At 46.7% G+C, this 23,459-nt stretch overlaps 1 protein-coding gene across 3 annotated transcripts in view; it reads right to left on the bottom strand.

Annotated features, from left to right (window-relative positions):
- The window catches only part of LOC133502599 (membrane-associated guanylate kinase, WW and PDZ domain-containing protein 2-like), an 88,188-nt gene that overhangs the window by 37,951 nt on the left and 26,778 nt on the right, over positions 1–23,459 (bottom strand). For all 3 annotated transcript variants that reach the window (XM_061823588.1, XM_061823590.1, XM_061823589.1), the window contains exons 3-6: positions 11,927–12,046; positions 7,187–7,411; positions 4,004–4,232; positions 905–984 (exon numbers count right to left, since the gene is read on the bottom strand). In XM_061823588.1, coding sequence (XP_061679572.1) covers positions 905–984; positions 4,004–4,232; positions 7,187–7,411; positions 11,927–12,046 — 654 coding nt within the window. The remainder of the gene's footprint in view (positions 1–904; positions 985–4,003; positions 4,233–7,186; positions 7,412–11,926; positions 12,047–23,459) is intronic.

The raw sequence follows: 23,459 nt of genomic DNA, 5'->3' as shown, positions 1-23,459 counted from the left end.
GGAGGAAAACGGTGTAGCCGGAGGAAACCTACGCAGGGACGGGGAGAACATGCAAACGCCGCACAGGCGGGGGCGGGATCGAGCCTGGGTCCTCAGAACTGTGAGGCCAACGCTTGACCACAAATCAAATCATCTTCATCATTTTTCTTTTTTAAATGAATTAGAATTACTGCACGTACGCTAGTATTCGTGTGCCCTGAAGGGGCGCGGCCTCGCGAGTTGGCGAGAGTCGTGGCCTGCAGCAGCTCCGTGCAAACGTCTTCAGAATTTGCGTGCTTCACTGTCGTGAAAGCGCCACGGCGCATGCGACCTTCCCTTCCCCGAATGTGACGACGTTACCTTCATCGCTGCATATTTTTGCACTTGCAAATCAAATGGCAAAGTATCTCAGTTTTGCTTTTACCTTAAGTTTTTTTCCTCACAACAGGAAGAAAAAAAAAAAAAACCACACCGAGCGACCGGCTTGTAGCTCTTAAAATTTTAAAACTCATTATTCGGGGCAATCGGCAGTCAAGGTAGCCCCGTTTTTATGTATTTACCGTGCGAGGAAGCCGGGGGGAAAAAAATCAAATCAAATAAAAAATACAAAACGGCAAAGCACAAGGACGGCACACTTAAATCGGACTGCTGCGAGAAGAGTTGTTCCCCTCGCGAAAATCTGTTTCCAAACCGCGTTTGCATTGCGACTACTAAAAAGAAAAGAATCACAAGCGAGATTCCGAGCGCGGCCGGGAGGCTCCCGCACAAACGGAACCTTTCCGTACCGCGGCGCTAAATCGACAAGCAGGAAGCGGTGAGTGAGATGAAAGGAAGAAAGGAAAAAACAACAAACCGGCAGCTCAACTCTGCTAAAACAACAAAAGTCCGAACGGAAGAGTTGCAAAGTTGTAACGGCGCCACTCACCGTCCTCCTTGCATTCTTCCGGCGGCTTCGCCTTCTTGGCCAGCCGAGGGTCCAGCCAGGACGTGGTCTTGGTGTTGTGACTGCGCACGAGACGAACAGAGAGAGAGACGATCGTTCCATCAGCGACCCCGACGTCCAATAAAGCGGCAAGGTGGCGGAAAAACGGCAAACGCGGGCGGCAGAAGTATTCACACGTCAAGGTGTACAAGATTACATTTGAGCCCTCCCACACGGTTCAGACACATTTAAACTCGTTAAATAAAAGTACTGTATTTGAATACTGAAGTAACTGCGAGCACAAAATACGTCGCAAATATGATATGTAGTGCAGCATCTGTGTGACTTTTGCAGCTTGCCGCGTGAGAGTCTGCGCGTGAGCTGTGGCCGACAGCAGATTCTGAACACGTGCGCTCCGAATGAGTTTCTAGTCGGTGCGTTGATGTCATTTTTGGTTCCTCGTGCTGCCGCTAATCTTTTGTTTCGGGTTTTGGGGCTCAGCTGCGTGTTTCTTTGTTACTTTGTTGACTTTACTTTTCTCCAGGTGCCTTGTTTGCCGTTTTTTGAAAATGAAATCGTATTTTGTTGAGACTGCTGTCCTCCTGTTTTGCCTCAGCTCTGTCGTGTCCTCAAACCAGAACCGGGACAAGAGTCCAAATAAGCAAAGTGGAGGTTCACCTCATTTCAATTTGGCTGCTCAGGCCAAACGCTGTGCAACCTTGAGTATCATTTATGTATTGTAATTGCTGGCCATAAACCGCAACTTTTTTCCACACGCTTTCAACCCTGCGGCTTATGTGGAGATGCGGCTAATTTGTGCATTTGTGCAAGGGGGGCACTCGAGCGGAAATGGTAAGCGTGAGACCAGTGGAATATATTTGCTGAGGAAGTCACTTTTACCGGTATGTTTTTTTGTTTTTTTTTTTTTTAACCGGCCCTGTTAGCACTGCACTAGCGCTGTACTAGCGTGTTGCTCCTGTGTTACTGCTGCGTCACAGTGATTTTTACCGGTATGTTTTTTTTTAACTGTCACTGTTAGCACTGTGCTAGCGTGTTGCTGCTGTGTTACTGCCATGTCTCAGTGATTTTTACCGGCATGTTTTTTTTTAACCCTAACCCTGTTAGCGCCGCGCTAGCAATAGAGCCGTGCTAGCGTGTTTCTCCCACTTTAGGTATGTTTTTTTTAACTGGCTCTGTTAGTGCTGTGCTACCATGCTGCTACTGTGTAGCTGCCGTGGCTGTTTTTTTTTACCGGTATGTTTTTTTTTTAACCGGCCATGTTAGCGCTGCGCTACCATTAGCGCTGCACTAGCGTGTTCCTGCTGTGTTACTGCCATGTCTCAGTGATTTTTACCGGTATGTTTTTTTTTTTAACCCTAACCCTGTTAAGCGCCGCGCTAGCATTAGCGCCGTGCTAGCGTGTTTCTCCCACTTTAGGTATGTTTTTTTTAACTGGCTCTGTTAGTGCTGTGCTACCATGCTGCTACTGTGTAGCTGCCGTGGCTGTTTTTTTTTACCGGTATGTTTTTTTTTTAACCGGCCATGTTAGCGCTGCGCTACCATTAGCGCTGCATTAGCGTGTTCCTGCTGTGTTAGTTTTGTTTTTTTTTAACCGCCTCTGTTAGTGCTGTGCTACCGTGCTGCTACTGTGTAGCCGCCGCGGCTGTTTTTGTTTTTTTTTTACCGGTATGGTTTTATTTTTTTAACCCACCTGTGTTCGTGCGACCGTGTTGTTGCTATGTCAAGCTAAGCTAAGGTAATAAAACTCTGAAAACTCTTTCTGTGTATCTGTGTTTCTTTGTAAATATCTCGTGTTTCAATGTGGGCACTTGCGGCTTTTGCACAGGTGCGGCTTATGAATGGACCAAACGGGATTTCCTTTATTCGTTTATAAAATGTACTGGGTGAGGCTTATAATCGTGTCGATGCTCGTCAAGTTATTTGCATGCGATTGGCGCGTCAGCGTACGTTGGTGGTTTCACGTACAAACCCGAGAAACGTCCACGCAAATACGCACACGACATTTGCACGAAGTCCGGCCAACTGCGGATTCTTCTTTGAAAAGCGTCTTCGTGTTTATCGCGACAATCCAAAAGTTCAAACTGCCGGTTGCCACGGCAACTGTTATGAGTGGGATGGGGGGGTGGCAGCAGACGCTCGACGGCTTCGGCCGCTCATCTTTTTTTGCACCACCTCTTTTATTCGTCTCACAGGGGGACGAACTCAGCTCGGCTCTGTAAAGTTTTTTTTTTTTTTTTGACTTCTTCCTCACCAATTTCCTCATGTGAGACTCGCTAAGCTTCTCGGACAGAAAGTTTGACACTTTGACTACTTAATCCTGCGGCATGTTTTTATTGTATGTTTTTTTTTTTCCTTCTACTCCTCCAGCGACTTGAATGAAAATGATTTCAGCTTCCGCCTGCCAAAACGCTTTTGGTGGATTTCGAGCTCCCGAACTCCCCAAACGTGCGCATTTCGGGTTTGACTGCATTATTGTGTCAAATGCATATTTTGTGGACTGGGTTGGGGGCTGGGGAAAAAAAAACAGAAATAAAAATTTTTTAAAAATCGACTAACTCGGATTAGCCGACGGCAAAAATCGGTCAATGCAAAATGTTCTGCCTCGAGGCAATAAAAACTATTAATAAATGCATATTTGTGCCACAAGGAAGCAATTTGCGTCATCTGGAACCGTTTGGCCCGTGTCCATTTTGTGACGGACAGACGCAAAAAAAAAAAAAAAAGCCAAAAACGACAGTTTTTTGCAAGATATTATTAGATGTGCAATATGCATACATCATGATGCTCGTTAGCGTTTTTTTTCTTTTTTTACCTGAAATCGTGATCGCTGACACGCTAACGCTAATCCCGAATGCTAACTGTTTAGAAAGTAAAAATAGAATCAATAAATAAAACGAAAAAGGGGTGGAGGCGAGGATGACCGGACTTTTAAAACATCCTCAACACATCAATGGATTGGAATGCATCCCCGTTCATTCTTTTTATTTTTAATGTATTTGACCATTTCTGTGTCATTTTAATGTAAGGCAGTGTACCTCGACAAATGATGGCTGAAAAGGCAAAGCGCGTGTTTTTCCTTACTCGATGAAGTAGACCTCGCCCTTCTCCGTGTACGCCATCTCCCAGTTGTCGGGGAGGGGCCCCAGCTCCTCCTCGTCCACGTCCGGGACTTTGTCGGGGGACTCGTCCGGGGATTTGGGCGCGTCCTCCGCCTCGGCGGGGGCCTCGCTGGCGGCTGCCGCCTGGCTGCAGGTTTCCACGGCGACCTCCCCGGACGCGTCCGTGCTCTTGTCCTCGTGCTCGCTGGACTCTGGACGGGAAGAACGTTTCGGGGATTAGATGTCGCCCCTGCGGCCCGGAACGCAAAAAGGAGGAGTCGTGTCCGTTTATGGCTGGCCAAGTATTTCTGACCTTCAGGTGGACCCAACCTGATCTAAACGACCCGTTTTTACCACCGCCATCACCTCGCAATAATACGAGGCACAATTTCAGAATCGCCGCTGATCTAATAATGCCCAAAACATTTACATAACCCGTGAAGCTGATTGTAAAATGTACTGATTGACTTTCCCGACTTCAAATCGGCTAGAAAGCCGATCAGAGGATGGAAAAACGCTGACGTCATCGAGGAAGAATTTGAAAACTGGTTGGTTAAAGTAGGGGTGCCCAGACTTTTGTTTACCCCAAGATCTACTTTTCAAGCAGTCAGCTTCTCGCAGGCTACCAACGACGGGTGATGATGATGATGAAGCTCCCAAAGCGTTTTAAGGTTATGTTGCCTCCAACATTTCAAATACGAAAGTAAGCTCAAGCAGCATGTCTCGCTCGTCTTTGCTCTGGCTCGCTAAATAAAGCAGCGCTGGTGGACGCTGTCATTATAAAAACATATTTACGGGCTGCGTAAGTACTGTAACCTTTCTAAGTATGAGAGCGGGGATGGGAGGCGGTTGTCAGGTAAACTACGAAAAAGAGAGTTTGGCGGAGCAGCGGTCGTTGTTAGCGAAAGTTCCGTGCGCTGCCTAAAAGAAACCAGCGGCTTCTTCTTTTCATTTTTAGTACGTATATGAATTGTGCCATCACTCATTCATTCACATTAGAAAATGCCACAAACTGGATAGCTGGATGTTATACTTTCAGAATTTGCAGTGGATTTTATTTTTTTTTTATGCGCGCAACGCAGAATATCTGCGAAGAAACTGCATCGGCGGTGCACAATTGCGCAGTTTAGAGGGAACTTTGGCAGACGTCTTTTTTTTTTTTTTTTTTTTTTGGCACGTCGTCCCGCGATCCACCAAGACTGCCCGGTCGATCGCGATGGATGTATTGAGCAGCCCTGGGTTAAAGGAACAGTCCCACAGCCCAAATCATAGCACAATAGACGATATCAGATATAGTTGAAGTGACATCAAACAGAAGTAATACATTACAAAATGGTAGAAAGGTCCATTTTTTTCACTCGATTCATTTAACACTTGGTAAAAATCCATTCAGAGGCCAACGATAAAAATCATTTGGATTGCTTCTTCATTGTTGATGTAATATTCTCATTTCTAGAGATGGCCAAGATGGGATTTCTTTCATTTGCGGTAAATCAAAATCATATATTTGTGTTGTACGCACACACAGAGAGAGGCGCAAACCTGCACACTACACGCGGCATGCACGATGAGTCAATGCCGGGGGGGTGGGGGGGTGGCGAGGGCGAGGGCGAGGGGGGTTCTGAGGACGGCCAACACGAGGAGCACTCAGCGCGGCAAAGGGTCGGGGAGTGAGTCACAAACACAAGGGAAGGATTTTGGAGAGGGACAACAGACGCCACGAGGACCCCCCCCCCCCCCCCCCCGACGTCGAGACTGCTTCTCGAACGATATTTCGCCGTAAAAATACGACAACCGGTTCAACTCCTGTTAAAAAGCTAGAAAAAGTAGTACACGTTAAAAAAAAAAAAAGAAGGAAAAGGAGCAGAAGAAGAAGAAGAAGAAGAAGAGAAGAAGAAGAGAAGATCCCCAACTAAACTGCAGTAACAGGCACGTTTCCCCCAGAGCAGAAAGATGATTTGCTTGCGTCTGCGCCACACGTGTTCTTGTGGCACTTCTTGGAAATTTTACCCCGGATGATAACGTCACATGATACGTTAGCATTAAGCTAGCGGAGAACGTCTTGGTTCATGCGCACTTTGTTTTAGTAGCCAGTTTAAAAAGAAGTGCGAGTCTTCTCTTCATTTTCTTAAAGTGATGTTATCCGACAGACGATAATATTAATTTTTTTTTTTTTTTTTAAATGAATTTGAAATGATGTCAGTCGTGATCATGATGACGCGACGGTCCTTTGATTGAATGCATGAAATTGGGCGCAAGTAAATCAATTCCTGCTGCATAAGCGCTATTTTGTTTCATCGCAACCCCCCCAAATGCGATTCTATACTGTACTGGATGCATTCGGCATGGGGGGGGGGGGGGGGGTCGCGCACAGGGATCACTGGAGGTGGGTTCCGTCAAAGGCCAGACGCAGAATCAAAAATAGCGCAACACACGAGGAGGCGAAACTGAGCCAGTTCGGCACGAGGAGGTCAAACGAAAGAGGAGAAGAAGACGCGACGGCGATAACGGAGAAGCCGTCAAGGTGCCTTTGACGCCGCCGGCCTTAGATACGTTTATGGAGCCGGCGCTTTAACGCAGGCGAGGAGCGCTCGGGGGGTGAGGGGCAGATTTATGGACGGGCTGAAGAGGGAAAGTCAATTCTTATTTTGTCGCATTATATTCAAGACCACAGGCGAGGGGACCAAGCAAGGCTTCAAGCTAACGGGAGCGGAGTTTGAGTCCAGCCGAAAATCATTTCAACAAAATCTCCACCCGAGAGCCCCCTTCAGCTCACGTTTATTTTCAGTGGGTCAACAATCACAAGGATCCATCGCAAAACGCCACGAGGACGGATACGAACGCGACGTCGCTACGAACGCTCGGCTGTCGCCGAGGACCAATCGGAGCAAAGTTTTTTTTCCCCCCCCGTATCTGAATTCGTCACAACAGCCCGAGCAAATCTTATTTACATCTCAGATCTCATTCATATTTGATTTGAAGTGATCCCAAACGGCATCCATAAAAGAGCAGCTAGAGCAAGAGCGTGAAAAGGGCATTCTGGGCATTTTCAGCACAAAACCGCTAAAAGGGCGTCAAAGGGAAGAAAGTCAAAGGTGTTTAAAGGCTTTTGGTGAGTGTACGCGCGTCATCGCCGTCGTCACGTGCGACTCGCTTCTCGGCCTACCTGGCGTGATGGCCACTCCGTTGCCATTGACGACGGGGCTCTCCTCCTCCTCCTCCTCGGGCGGCTCCAGGCTGGCTCGCTGCTCCATGTTGCTGACCGACTGGTTCCTCTTCCTCTTGCCCTGGGCGCTGGGCCGGGCTCCGGGCAGCAGGGCCTCGCTCACATTAAGGGGGGGGGCCGCCGGGGACGGTTCTGCTGGCGGCTTGGGGGTGCCGTAGAAGTTATCTGATGAGGAAACCAACACCGCATCCGTTTATGCCCAATCCAGCAGCTTTTATTCATTCTTTTAATTGAATTTATGTATATCATTTCTTATCAAGCATTGTGCAGACTTCACTTTCTCTAAAGCGAAATTCCATTTTTGCCGTCGCGATCGACGACTTTATGGGACCCGCTCGGAAAATGCAAAGCAAAAAAAAAAAAAAAAAAATGTTGCGAATTTTGCCGTTCGGGTCTTTGTTGGACTTTTCAAACCGTTCTAAATCGGTGAACAGTTCAAAGTGCATTCCAAAGTTCACAGGTCAAATTTAGTTTACCTGTAAAGGCTAAAGTGAGTATGAAAATTTCAACACGCCCCTGTCTGGAGCGCAGATTTTTGTAAAATGGAAAAAAAAGGCCAATATACAGACTCATTTACAAAAGAAGAAGAAGAAGAAGAAGAAATCATCGTGACAGCTGACCTATGATCTGTCCAACTCAAGTGGATAAATGTTCGATGAACGTATGTTGCACCACCATTTGTGTTCAAATATCCATTGCTTTAAGATTTATCGCACTGCACACTTGTCACTCGCCCGTTTATGGCATTTTCCATTGTGTGTTAGCATGATGCTGCAGAATTTCCCAAGCTGTTAAGTAGATTCAAATACACAATGTATAATTCTCTTTGGGCGGCACGGTGGTAAAGCGTCGGCCTCACAGTTCTGAGGACCCGGGATCAATCCCGGCCCCGCCTGTGTGGAGTTTGCATGTTCTCCCTGTGCCCGTGTGGGTTTTCCCCGGGTACTCTGGTTTCCTCCCACATCCAAAAAATGTGCAACATTAATTGGACACTCTAAATTGTTTATCTCTATGTGGCCTGCAATTGGCTGGGTGTACCCCACCTCCTGCTTGTTGACAGCTGGGATATGCTCCAGCGCGACACTCGTGAGGATAAGCAGCTAAAAAAATGGATGGATAATTCTCTTTATGTTTAGTATGACCTTCAATTTGGAGTCGCAATAAGCCACTTTTCCTTTTTCCCCCAAAACTATTCAAACGACAAAATCCTTCTGGGCGTGAGCTTGCATCTCAAATTTTTGCTCACAGCTCAAAGCAAGAAAGCGGTGAAGCGATGGCTCGTATCTCGAAGAACGTCAAGTCGACACACTCGTAAGTAAGTATGTGTCTGGATTTAAGTGGCGGTTATTTTTTGATAATTACCGTTATTTTCTGTTAGCCCGTCTATGGCATTTTGACATTGTATGCGGTGTCGTAATCTCGAGGAGTCCGAAGAGGTGCTAAGGAATACTTTCAAAATTGGCTTTTAATGTGTGAGTGAGGGTCGTGAAATGTTTTCTCCATGGTGGTTTTTCACCGACTGCTGCTGGGTCTTGATCCTCCGCGATAAGCGGACTTCGCAGCTGATCATCCAAAGTGTTCCTTTGGCCCTCTTTTGGAATTTCTGGCCCACTTCTCAGCCCTTGTTTGGATGCTCGCATGCAAGGAAGCAAAGGAGCGCGCCCATTGTCTTCCACTCGGAGCCAAATTGGATTTTCAGCGTGTTTATCCGATTGAGGCCGAGATGGCGACGGGGTGGGGGGTCAGGTGTGTTATCGTTCAATTCTTCGCCGCCGTTCCTGCGCTCGGCTTCAAAGGAGATTTTCTCATTTCGCCGCCTCTTCTTGTTTGACACAGAAATTGTCGCGTGAGGGGAAGAATGTTTTCCTACCAGTGAAGAAGAGCTCTGTGATTATCGATCAAAAGATGGCATTACCTTAAATATGCAGTTTTTTATGTAAATATACTTGCACGGGTGTACCTCATGCTATGTCACATAATGTCCTTCAAGCATTTGACAAATTTGTGGGAAAATGGCATGTATAAAATTAGTGTCACTTTAACTTTGATTAATTTGTTACATGACCAAGATCAAAACTCAGTCTACTCTTAATGTCCAGTATCAAAATTAAAATGAATTATAATATCATTGATCTCAGCCCCACGACGATTGACTGGCTAAGGCATCCCCCTCAGCATTCTGAGGGTCAGGGTTCAAATCCCAGCCCCGCCTGTGTGGAGTATGCACGTTCACCCCGTGCGTGGCTTTTCTGCGGGTGGGCACTCCGCTTTCCTCCCGCATCCCAAAAACTTGCAACATTCATAGGAGACTCTAAACTGCCCGTAGGTGCGAATGGTTGTTTGCTTCCATGTGCCCTGCAATTAGCTGGCGACCAGTTGAGGGCGTACCCCACCTCTTGCCCGATGATAATGTGACACTCGTGAGGATGAGCAGCTCACGTCATGGATGGATTGATGACCACTGATCTATAACAACCCCCCATAAAACATGATTTTTCTTGAGGAAATACTGTACAACTTAAACTATATTCATGTTTTTAACTTCCAATTTCAATGCATACAAATATAATTCTGGACTTTCCCCTTTGTAAAACTATGACTTCAGTCTCTGTATTACAATCTATTTTGTTGCAAAACAACATGCTACCAAAAATCTCTTGTATTTTTGCAGGGGAGCTTGTGCTCTAGTATTCCTTGGGAACCCCCCACAACTTAGTCAAATTATATCATAATGATCACTTCATGTACAAGTTTCATTTGTTTGTGTCGATGTGTCCACACGCCACACACCAATTCGGATCCTCACCAAGGAAAAGGCTTTTTTTTTTTTTTTTTTTTTTTAAATCATCTTCATGCCCCCCCAAACACCTCCAAGCCCATCCCCACTCAGAACCACAGCCCCGCCCCCCTCGTCCCCACGCACGGGTTCCGCCCATGGTTGCCACGGTAACCACAGTATTTGATCAAATGGATGCAGATTTCTTTTCCATTCTGATTACGAAAGCGGGCTTGTTGAATTTTTTTTCTTGAAGGCCTTTGACGTTCCTGCAGAGGACACGCCCCTCGAGTGGCGCCCGCACGTGCCCACAAAGCTACTGGGCAAATGAACCAGCAAGCGCCACCCCCATTTGTACATTTCTACCTCGCAGCAAAGCAAATGAAATGACACAGAAGGACAGCACAAGCCGAACATGTCCACGCATTTATTCGCTGACAACTTTCGCTGAGTGAGAACTGATCTGATGGAAGTCAGCTGAAGGATCCCAACCCCCCCTGCCTCGCCCCCCCCCCCCCTCGCTCCCTCCACAGCAGCTCTCAAAGTGTGGCGGCCATTTTTCAGGTGGCGCGCCAGAGCAAATCGACTTCATGGTATTTGCGGAAAATCTGGTCCAAAAATGGAAAAGCTCTCTTCGCATTCATATTCCAAGCTTTGTTTTTGGAGCAAATGATAAGAACAAAGTATCGTTTTTATCATCAAACAAATTATCCCAAAAAAACGGACTCCGTGCTCGCAAGCGCTTCCGCGTTTGGGGCAAGGAGGCCGAGTTCCGATCGGCGAGCAAACGCGCGGCGACACTTCGACTCGCGTGGAGTAAAATTGAGCGCGCTTTGAAAAACAACCGCATCGACACTTAACCGCTCTACAGAAAGATTGAACACAAATAAAAGAGCCTGCAGTCAAGGCCGTTACTGTCGTGACGAAATTGGGGAAATGAAAACATAAAACAACACCAATAATAATACTATGATTTAAAAAAAACAAAAAAAAAAAAAAAAACTCAATAATCACACAGAGAATTTCTTACGGCGTGGCCGGAGAAAAGTGGGACGAAATTTCAACCTGGAAAGCTTTTGAAGCTAGCTTTTACACAACCCCACATTTAAAAAATGTGCGTCTTTTCCCCCCGTCAGATGGCGTCACAGTAGTAGCTTGAAACAAACAAATGGCAGAAACGCCAACGTGGCAAACATTTGCACAGGAAATGTCACAAATGGCTAACGTTGCCTTTCCTCCACGTCCTCTCAGTTTTACACATTGAGGAAATTTCTCTTAACTCTTTTGGACAGTCTGAGAAGCGTCGTAAGACTCCGCCTCTTTCTCTGACCGCGGGAGCCTTTGTGCGGTTATGTCGGGATCAATTTGTTTAAACAATAACAAGTGAAAAGAGTTTAGCGAGACACATTTGAATCAGCCTGTTTTGTCAAAAATGAATAGATGTAAGGCTTTGGTGCAGAAAGAATCCACAAGCATTCGTTTGCGCTTATTACATTGATTAGTCATCACTCTTATTCATTTATTCCATCGCTCATGGCCATAAGACCTTTGAACCTCTGGAGTGGTGTTACGATCACGTTACTACACAACAGTACATACGTATATGGCAGCAATATTCGGTCCTTCCACACCAATTTCAACTCAAGCATGATGGATTGTTTTTAATTTCCTGAAATGTAGTGATTTTTGGAGGATTCCGCCCGGTCGCGACAATTTGATGACGCGATTATACATTTATATGCTTTCACAGCCCCTGTGAGAAAAAACAATGCGGCCCAGATTTGACATCGCGGCATGAAAAAAAAAAAAAACTAACTCACTTAAGCAAATTACAAAACGTAAAATGGAAAACATTATCTCGACCTTGAAAGAGACAAAAGCGCATGACGGGGAAAGTGACTCACCTTCATAGGTTCCGCTCTCGAGCAAGGCTCCGCTTTGCTCCAATTCCATAAAACGTTCCACGGTCACGAAGTTGTAGTCCACCCCCGGCACTTCGCCCTCCTTGGGCTGCCTGGTCGTACCTGGCCGGCGACACAGAGGAGGAGAAATTGGACGGGCGGGTCACGGGAGCCTCTCGACAAGAACCGCTCACAAGTATTCACGTGCTAACGGCAAACCCGTGCGTTCGCACGCTTGCCGGTGACAAACGCCATTGAAATGTTGGAAAAAACACTTTTTTGACGCATTGCTTAGTGGTTCTCCAAATAAGACCCAAGTGAAGATACACGGCATCGAAGACGGGGACTCATGAACATGTAAACGCAAAAAAAAAAAAAAAAAAAAACCCAAAAAGTTAGCTCAACGCTAACATGCGAGACCAAATGCCACAGCTGGGCGAATAAAGAATTTGCAGACTCCACCCATTTTCTATACCACTTGTCCTTAAATTTGAGTCGTGAGCTGGAGCCCATCACATCGAGAGGCGGCGTACGCCTCGGACAACAACCAATCACACCAGGGAAGCGTCGAGAGCCTTCGGTGAAGCTAACGAGCACGTCTTTGAACTAAACACGGACGCTGGGCTAATTCGAAGCTTTTCCGTCTGGACCGGGCACATACGTAGTCTCTCGTCTGCGCGGACAAGCACTATTCCTGCTCTTAGCTACGCCGCATCTCGTCCGGTAGACCTCAGTGCCGCCCAGCACGTTTTGCCGCAACATGATAATCCACTGAAGCCGCGCAACTACATTTTTGCACTTGCCCGTTAACGGTAAAACTCAAATCAAAATCTGCGGTGTAGCGAGGGAACGCTGTAAAGACTCCATTAATAGGGCCCCCCCCCCTTTTTTTTTTTTTTTTTTTAAATCAGGCATAACTGGAAGCTCCTGACGCAGCACATATTGTGCACACAACGGTAATGTGAAGGCATTCGGGCTTGGAGCAATTAAGAGGCTGCCAACGCCGGGGAAAGCTCCATCGGCGGGGCTCTGTGATGGGCCTTAATGGCACCTTTGGGCTTCATGAGGTGCTCGTGTTTGCGCTTCGGCCAAGTCCACTTTGAGCCCAGTGAAGTCCGCATGAAAGCGCAGAAAAGGGAAGTCGCCCGGGCCGGATTTTCAGAAGCCGGGGCCCGCGCCGCCAAAGCAAAGCGATTCCGACGGCGTAACATCCTTGATGTTTGCGTACGCGTGTCAGGGGAGTAAACGTGATGTCGTCCTGCCCGTCACTGGCGGAAAGCAACAAAGTAGCAAAATAAAGACTTTTTTTTTTTTTTTTTTTACTGGACAGTTTTCCGGTACGGTGCTGCCTTGACTTACAAATTGAATTTAACTCAAAACATTCTCGTTTCTAATAATCTCCCCCATTGAAATAATTGGTAAAGCTATGAAGTCGTTTCAGCGCCCCAAAAATATGTCAGCTCACGTTTTTGATCGAGAGAGATAGCAAAGTATTGCACTTTATTCAAAAAAATAACTCAACTTCAGAGATTGTAAAGAATTGTGTATCATGATCATTGATTGGTCGTTGTACTAGCTCAGGCCTGGTGAGCACGCCTTGGTTAGCTAGTCCGATACGCGACTGATGAAACGCGCTGCGGCTCGGCTGCAATAATATGCAGGCATTATTTTTTCAAAGGATCATACATTGTTTAAAGGTGTATAACTATATCAATGCTAGATGCTAACTAGCTAACCCGCCGGGGCTCACAGGCTGCCTCTTTGCAGCCCGCGGGAGCGTCTGCGGCTTGGAATTTTCCTCCGTCGACTTCGGCGCCGTAAGAAAGGAGGCACGTTTTGGATCGGCAGCGGAAAATTGCAGGAGGCGGGCTTTTCTGAGCGTTCGGCGACACGCCCACAGCGTCCGCAAGATGAAAGAATGTCTCGATTTGTCACCGTTTTGAAACCTAATTTCAAATATTTTTGCAAGTGCTTTCATCCAATCACGAATTGGATGCTGGTGGTTAGCAAAACTCTTCTGGGATGAGTCGACTTTACAAACAAATGTTTTGCTTTTGCTTGGTTCGTTTTTAAGGTGCTTTGGTTAAAACACACGCACACACACACACACACACACACACAACGGTTATTCTCATGTTTCAAGTAAAAGAGAGCTAGGAGTGGCAATAAGCAGCTCCAAGGAAATACCTTTTGAAAAATTGTTCGCAACCTGCCAAACTGATTATTATTTTACTGTGATCATAATGCGTGCTAACACCGGCAGACAAATCAAATAAAATAAAACAGAATAGAGCGATGTCTCACAACGCAAAATCCTCATCAGTCGGGGGTCACTCGTAGGTCGTGCTCGAAGTGTACTTGTACTTTTCTGGAAGATTAATTTTTTTGTGACACGCTTTTGCTTCAAGCGGCTCCGTTTGAAAAGAAGTATGTGTACCTTCTTGAGGCACGCGAGAGAAAGATCAAACTGTGCGTCTTCCATCGCGACTCTTCCGCCCACCGAGCAGGCAACTCTCACCCGCACGTATGGCGACAAAATACGCGAGCGCGTCTTTCACTTTCGTGGGGACAAAAGTACCGGGACGTCACGTCATCGAGCCAAAGTTATTCTCGTACGTTGCCCGGTTACAATCATCTCAAACTTTTGTCCGTATCCACCATGAACGACGATTGTGCATTGGACCAAATTCACATGCATAAGAGAAAGCACAAACGGCAAAAGGGCAAGCATCAAATAAATGTACAAAAGAATAAAATGTGTACAAAAAAAGGAAAACAGAAGAACACAAGATTCAAGAGGGATTGTGTGAATGTTTTGCGTGTTGAAATTCATTTGGACCAATCAGATCACACTGAAGCCGTTAGCATGTTTAGCATCTCTATTGAGTTCTAACCAATGTTTGTGCGACTTTCGCTACAGAAAATTTACAGTCAACGACAAAAAAAAAAAAAAAAAAAAAAAAATTCAAACCAGGCCTCAGTTTCATTCTTTTGCCGTCTCGACGGCGGCTGGAATATCGGCGCAACGGAGTCGAGCGCATGAAGGTAAACCGAAAAATGTATCGTGAGGGTTACGCGCTTCTGGGCACGGCCGTCGCTTTGGACCATCACGATCGGATTATTCTGCTGCCCGCACCGCAGGATGCGGAACGTGCCGGAATACTAACTGAAGCTAACGCAAGGAGTCTCGTAATTGTTTGACACAAAGTACCACCTACAAATTTACACATTTACTTCTTTTTCCAAGTAATGACATTCATGTAAACCACTGCAATATGATGCAGTTTGAATTGTAACGCTGTGCACAGGCATGATTAAATCTTCATAATAATTTAATAACAATAATTTGGGTTTTTCTATGGAACATTTACTTACCTGGTTTGTCATATTATATAGTGGAATTCTCCCCGTTTTTCATTGGGTCAGCATGGTGTGGTATGTTTGTTTTCTAGATGCTGTACACAGATTATGCAAAAAAAAAAAAAGATTTTACTGTGAATTTACATTTCATCATATTTTGTTTGGTTCTTGGAGCAACCAAGGCTCCCGTTTTGATGCATTCATTCTTAATTAAGTCTTGAAAATGTAATCCAACGTATTTCTCTGAGAAAGCCATCGAATTGTAACCAAGTACATTTGCAAAGTAATCCACCGGCCGGCGAGTATTTGCACTTGGCTGCTTCCCCACCGCTGGAGCGGCTGCACGCTAAGGCCTGGTGAGCCGCATAATAAGCCCCGAAGCTGCGTGGACCAAATGAAAACTGGTGGGAGGAAGACGCCGCGCAGAAACCGAACACGGAAATTCCATTTGGAAGTGGAGCCAAAATAGCTGACATGCTGCAGGAACGGCAGATTTGGGGCAGGACAAAGACCTTTGCTGAATAATGGAGGGGGCCAGCTGAAGACCGAAGACCCAGAGCGCCGTCGGTTCGGCTCCCGGCGCCTCTGCTTCTTCCACGCCGAGAAATCTTCACGCATGAGGAATGTTTGTATAATTAAGACAGGAAGCTGGCGAGCGGCGGAATCCGCGAGCGACGCGGGAAGGGGGGGTGTTCTAAAAATAGACGATCGATGGACTGATTAGCATAAGAAAAGGTGCAGGGGGAAGGTGGTCAAAACATATCAGTTGTTTGGGCATTTTCGGAGCTGCTGCGGGCAAAGTATCAGCGTGTATCTGATTGTGAGCAGCAAAGTTGGTTCGAGTCCAGGTTTTGGGGAAACTTTGGTTTTTGTTGCGGGGAAGTCGTTGAAAGGTTTCAAGCAGGCGATCATGATGGCGATCGCCATGGATCGTGTTCGTCGTTTCCAGGCGTTGGAGCTGCGCGACGACCATTCAAAGGTTCTCGAACCGCGACTGAACTGCAGTCGGGGACAGAAAAAGTTTTTTTGCAATCGAATCAGCTTTAACGGCCAAGGTTGTGACAACACAAAAGGAATTTGTCGGAGCAACTGTGATCCAGTCGACCATTTCTCTGTCCATCAAGTGGTTGGTCAGAGCAAAACTCGCGAGTGGTCAACTTTGCTTCGCCGAGGTGTGATCCGCACACATTCTTGTCCAGTTATTCAATAAAGAGTGATCGTGACCCGTCCCAGATGATGTTTTTCTGCCGTTTTTGCCTCATGTCTCTTCAACTGCAGCATGATAGTTGCGTCATTTGGAGGCGCATTGATTAGGGTAAGCCCCCACTGAAAACCGTGTATGAAATTCACGGCTCCATACGATTACGAGCCCAACTACCCAAACAAAAGCTGTCCGTCCACCCCGGGCCGGCAGATGTGACGCGTGACGGCAGGTCCGCAGCAAAAGGAAATCATCGATTGCGCGAGCACGCGCACTTCCTCATTTGCACTCCAAAGCGGATTTGCGGCGCGGCGCGGCGGCAGTCCGACAGGAGCGTCTGCTGCCACGACAACACGCCACTGCTTGGCAACGCGCTAATTCCGTAGCAACGAGATAGATGCACGAGCTGCATCCAAAAACGGAATTTGTGACACGCAGCCTTGCGAAGGGTCCGAGACGGTGGCGGCCTAGCTTGAGAGGATAAAGCTGCATTTTCTTTTTACGACATACTTTCGTCCTGCTACTTACGCTAATGCTCTTGTGTGTGGGCAAGGACAGCCACCGTTTTATATTTAATACAGTGCACGGCAGGCATTCAATTTGCAAAACTAATGCACCATTGTCAACCGCACAGACCGGATGCCAATTTTTCCCCCGTTCTGCCGAGCCAACAAAAATTCGACGCATGTGGCCTCATAACTGGCTTTCGTTCAATTTCACTTCACAATCTTGAGGTTTGGAGCTGAGTGTTGAGCATGCGCACGAGAATTTGCCACCGCAACTACCGAACGCGCGTACGAGTACACCGGGGGAAAAAAGTATCACTATTAACCCTTCCCACAATGTAGGTTCACAGCTGAGGTTAATTTCGATGCTTACTTTGATCATAGAAATTGAACGGATTAATTTTGCCATTGTCAGCCACAACCATTTCCCGAGCAGATCGAAAGGGGGGGGGGGGGGCACTCATAACACACCCTAGAGAATAGGACAATCGCTCATGATAATCTTGGAGAGACATCCAACAATCAGGCCTTCGCTGACTTTCATCAGAAAAGAGAAGGAACGCCCAAATTTGGCCCGACGGTTGGCATGCGTGGAAGCTTTAGCTGCGTTCCAAGAGGTAGCCAACGTCAGTCTTGAAACTAGATTCATGCATTCAAAGCTCGCGTTAAGCCTATCCGTCTACATGGTCTTCCGGTGTCCCGCAGGGGGGACTATAAGAGCCCATGTCATAGTCCCTCTTAATGTCCTCGGCGTCTCATTAACAGTTTCACTAATTACAAAAAAAAAAAAAAAAAAAAAAGATTAAATTTACTGAAAATATACAGCTCCAATTTTTATTCCTGGAGGGTTTTAAATCAGAGAGTCAGAGCAGCGACTGCTGTTGTTCTCATAATCGTAATTGAATCCATATAAAGTCACAACTGGCTCCAGCGGTGATATTTTCAGTCACTGCAGGTCTCTTTCTCGGCGCTGCTCCCTGCATCAATCAATTACGCCGACGCCTTCAGCGGAGCGGTTAGCTCGGAGTCATTCACATTATCGCGTTCGAGTCGGCAGCGTTCACTCAGGTGGCGGCTGAGAGGTCGACGGTGGGGGAGGGAGGGGGGGGGGGGGGGCGGTTAACCGCGGCTTGCCGGGCGTCGGCCCTCCGGTATGGATGACACTCGGGGTCGGGGAACGGCCGACCGCTGCGGGTACTGTCAGCCAGAGCCGGCCGGTCGATACGCAGCTTGGAGCCAAGAGCTAAAAGCATGTTGTCGTCGACAACATGGAGCACCGGTGATCACTTCATCTCTGCAAAACGGAATACATACCAAGTTAGGTTGTTCAAAAGTGGCGGCCCCCCACAGGCGTGACGAGCAAAATTGCGTTCTTTGGGCTCTCCTAAGGCCCGACTTGCTCAAGATCTCGGATAACAGCCAAAAAAAAAAACGGCCGACCGTCGTGTGTTTTGCGCTTTGGGTACAGTAGGACTTCAATGGTTTCCACTTTGACAAGTTTGGTAAAGACGAAGAATGAAAATGAAGTCTTGAGGCCACGGAATTGCGAGCGGGTCTGCCAAACAAAGCCAAATGAGGCGCTGAAGACAAAGCCATCATTCGGATCACTTTTATGGCGCAACACGAGTGCACAATAGTCACATTTTCTTTGACTGAACACATCCAGAGTGTTGGATGTACAGTATCCGCCCTTCCGGGGCAACATTGCAGCCAAAATTTGGGTTGGGCACACTTAAAAACTGCTCCGGGAGAGGCCGGCACCAATTGTGCGCTGAAAAAACTCAAACAGAATGAAATTGTGTTGACAACGAGCTTTCTAAGACGCGATCTGGCACGATTCCTTCTAATCACCGGTGAGAAAGATCACATCATTCAATTACATTTCTGGATGAACAACATTTTGTTTCCGGCAGTTGAAAAAATGTTCATACAAGCGTAAAAGATCGGGTTTAATCGCTCAACTCTCACTTTGCGCATCCTCTTTATCGTGCGGCGTTTCAAAGACGCAAAATCAGTCAAGAGAATTCACCTCAGCTTTAGTGATCACATTCGCATGCGAAATTCATTTATCTGCATAACTTCCGCACGCAAAATGAACTGTGAGCCAAATTAGCGGGTTTGACAGCCGATTAGCAGGTCAAATTCTGCACCGATTTTGCAGGTACAAAAACTAAATTTGAAAAATTGATAACCAGTAAATCGGGCCCATACTGTGGAGCGAACTCAAGATGACCAACAGAGCCCACCACAAGAGCCAAAACGAAATATCTCTACGAACAATCGTGACTTGACCAACAATCATTACTCCAGACTGGACTGACAGAAAATACAAAGAGGAAAAGAAAACACCAAGCTAACCATCAGGTCGACAGTTGAATTCCCCCAAATAACATGGCGAAAACGGTCCCAACGACGACGGACTAGAGCAGCTCATCGACTTGTGAGCGATCCCACTAGGGTTCTTTTTTTTTTGGGGGGGTCTGAAGAAGCTTTGATTGCTAGAGAAGTGAAAAAAATATGGAGCAACTCGGAAAATATCAAATTACTGAAGCTGTTTAACATTTACGATCGCCAGCGCTGACCATTTTGCAAGCAAATCAGGGAGGAGAAAAGAAATTGTTAGCACGACGCACACCACACAATAATCATTCTGAGGCGTCGACAATCGGCCCTTCGCCGAGTTTGATCGGAAGGGAGGAAAAACGCTCGAACGGGGCTGGAACATCGGCACGCGCGCAAGGGCGACCGGCGAGCAGGCTGAAAAGGACAAGACGGTCTCTTGTTTTACGGGCCGCAGGTGGAAAACAACCGAGTGGGCCTCGGGAACATCTTTGCAGAGCACAGATACTCATCAAAGTTTTTATGGGGACGTCGCGTTCGCCACTAAAAGGGAAGCGCCTCCTGTCAACGCGCATTACGCGAAAGGAGGGAGCGAAGCAATACAGTATACGGCCTTGTCGTCTTCATTTATCTCGGATCTAAAGATGCTTGGAAAGAGTCTGCGGCATGTTGCGCTCTTGCTTATCAAACGGGACAAATGCGCATGCAGCAATCGGGAAAATATGCAACGTTTCGCTTGGATGGCGGTCGGACTTCCACCTCCAACAAAAGGAGAGTTTAAGGCTTAAACGTATCGAAAACAAATGTTTTTTTTTTTTTTTTTTTTAATTTAATTTCTTGATTATTGCCCATTTTCTAGACGTTGATAATTGCACGTTTTTGTGCTCAAATACTTTAACGATGTGTTAAAAAAGTGAGTTTGAAGAAGTTCCATTTGTTAAAGAGTGTGGGAGGAATATTTGTCATGGAATATAGAGACAGCTAAATCAAAATACTATTGTTCAAGAAGAGATTCCTCAACAACAACAAAAATGGATTTGAATCCAGGTCCTAGAAATGAAAAGGAACAAAAACATGACATTTTGCACGAGATTTGCTTTTTGTGCGCGGTGGACCTTGAAAGACTCCCGAAAAATGAAATGCGCTCTCCATATCTTGTCACTTTTTGGGGTAAATACGGTGACAAATGGCGGACAAGTGTTGTACCAAACAAAAAGAGTGAACAGTGAACAACCCTCCTTGGTTGAGGTAATCAAATGATAAAAATCAAACCCTTGAGGTGGTCCCACTTGATCCGACCAATCGGCGCATGCAGAATTTATTGGTTCAATGAGACAACCTTGGGCTTCGTTTAATTGTATCCAGATTAAAAGCACACAAACAAAACTTGAACCTTCCCAGCTCCGGTTCAGGGTGACATTGATCACGGCCCCCCCCCCAGCCCTCCTCTCTGGGGTTTCCTGAGTTGACGGAAATCAAGACTGATTAGGTGAAAATCGTCTTTACCGGTCGGCAGCGATGAGTGAGTGGTGCGCGGGGACGTCGGCGGCGGCGGCGCCGGGACGACGGTCCTGATGACGCACGGGAAGCCATTTGAGCATTTATTGAAAATTGACTTCTTATCAAGTGGCTTCTATTGAAGAAATGCTCAAACGTCTTCCGATACAGACGCACAAAGACCTCGGTATGGTGTGTGTGTGTGTGTGTGTGTGCGTGTTTATGCAGAGAGCAACATCAAAAGATGCCTCGGATGAGTCCTTTGATGCGGCCCCAGCCGGAGTCACCGAGTCCGACAAACGAGCCCTCGTGGGTGACTTCAATGCCCGAGTCGGCAATGATCCCAATCTAAGGACGGAGATAATCGGAAGTCACGGAACTGGGAATGGAAACGGCGACGGCGTGCGATTCATCTCTCTGCACTTTGAACTTTTTCCTCAACTCAACTTCTTTTTCGAGACTAGACTTCACCGACACCGTCTTTCAGATGAAGAACGAATACGAAACATCTCGGTTGCGAGTGCCGGCACCGGTGGAATATTTTTCCACACGACCGCAAGACCAAAAGGACGTCTGCATAACGAGGGTCTTGCACGGGGCTGAAAGCCGGACCGACCGGACCCAAAATAAAGCAGGAAAATGTAACCGCCACACAAGAAGCGTCTCACCCGCAATCAGTGAGTGTGTTTGGCATTACCGTAAAACAACGACATACTTGAATGACAATAAACTTGAAGTATAACGACCAACCGCAGCATAAAAAGCGTCGGCAACTGGATACCGAGCTGCCACCCGAACCATCGTTTTTACTCAGACGCAACATCAAGATCGGTTTAACAAGAAGCAGCTGGATATCAAGCGCCGGTACTGGATGCTGCCTTGCCTTCCAACTTCTCTCCCGTTACAAAAAAAAAAAAACAAAAAACATCAGACCAGAGGTTCACAAATGGATCACTCGAGAGGAAGATGCACGAGATAAGCTGAGATGGAAAAACATGACCGTACGGGACAAGCCCAAAGGAAGAGAAGAACCTCGAAAAGCCCAAAAGATCGAGTTTCGTAGACACCAACAACGCCTGCAACTAGGCAAGAAAAGATAAAATCGTACCCGGAAGATTTGCAGATGGACTTCAATTATTCAAGGACAAACAGAAAATGAGCGTTTCAACTCCCAAAAGTCACTTTGCAGCCATCAGCGCCGATTGCGTTCCCAGACCTCCCCCCCGACCCCCGACCCCGACGGAATTTTCAAGAAGGGACACGGCCTCCTTCTGCCTCGCACCAGCTATTTCTTTTCATCCCAAAGTCGGACCCCCAACCTCAACTTTCGCCAATAATGTAGCGCTGGACACAGCTATGCCGTTCTGGTACAAAGAAAGACTCCATTCTAGTGGCTCGCGTGCTCTCGCTTTTCATTTTTGCACAATGAATCAAAACGTGGTTCAACACGGGAAAGGGCAATTCTCACGTCGCGATTCGCTTGCAGGCGATTTGGTTTTTTTTCGTCTTCACATTTGATAAGAGTTAAAAACCCCGCCTCACACTTGTACGTTGTTCTTTTCTTCAGAAAAATATTTTCTGATTACTCTCCCCCTGGAAAGACGTTTTTCACCCCCTGGGGGGCCGTGGACCCCACTTTGGGAACCGCCGATCTACAACATTTGGCAAAGTGAAAGATTGCCACCAAGGTGTAAAGATGGTGGCACCAGAGCGCGGTGAAAAAGTGTTTCTGGCGGTTATCTCGGCTGGACTTGCCCCTCTAACCGAGGACGTCCATCCCAGGGAAAGCCTTGCTTCAAAAAGAACCGAAGAAGGATGCAAATTAGTTTTTCCTCGACTGTTAAATCAAAGAGAAAAGCAGGGAACAAAACAGGAGACTTCCGAGACCTCACAAAAGTCTTTGACGCAGTTCACCAAGACATCCTCTGGAGGATCGGCGACAAATTTGGCGTTTTCCTCTAAATTTCTCAGCGTCCTCAAAGCGCCACGCAACGAGGTGCAGGCGGAGAGGGGTCGCCCTCATTCCCGGTGAAGGGGTTGAGGGGGGGGGGGGGGTGTCCTCGTGAGCCTTTGCAGACGGACGAACTTCACTTGCACCAGTCCACAAAGGAGCATGGCGAGACTTTTCACGGTATTTCCGCCTCGATGGGAACTTATTTAACATCTGACACCGCCGGACGAACAAAGAATTTGACGACGATGGAAACTGGACGGATCAACGCCCCCCCACCCACCCCCCCGACCCGTTGAGCAGCTGCCTTAACCAGGGGCTCTGAAATAAATACTATTTACATTTTTTTTTTATAGCGCCCTCACGTTACCCAACACATTGGTACTGGACTATACCGCGACATCGGTGGTGCAGAAGGACCACAACAAACAATCATTTACCACTGGCATCAATGTTAATTTTTACTGTGTTTTAATGCTATTTTATAAGCATTTACAAAAAAAAAAAAAAAAACAAGTACAATATTTTATATGATGTATATTTACGTCATTATTTTGCTACTTAATTTCAATCCTTTATTTATTATTATATTTTTTCGTACATGGAGCTACTGCATTTGTACTTCAGGGCAAATTATTAAGGAACCAGGCGGGAAGAGTTCCTCGATAACTCGCTTTAAAA

This window comes from Syngnathoides biaculeatus, chromosome 6 (assembly GCF_019802595.1).
Source record: "Syngnathoides biaculeatus isolate LvHL_M chromosome 6, ASM1980259v1, whole genome shotgun sequence".
NCBI lineage: Eukaryota > Metazoa > Chordata > Actinopteri > Syngnathiformes > Syngnathidae > Syngnathoides > Syngnathoides biaculeatus.
Note: the sequence above shows the minus strand (reverse complement) of the source record. Positions and strands in the feature narration are given on the sequence as shown.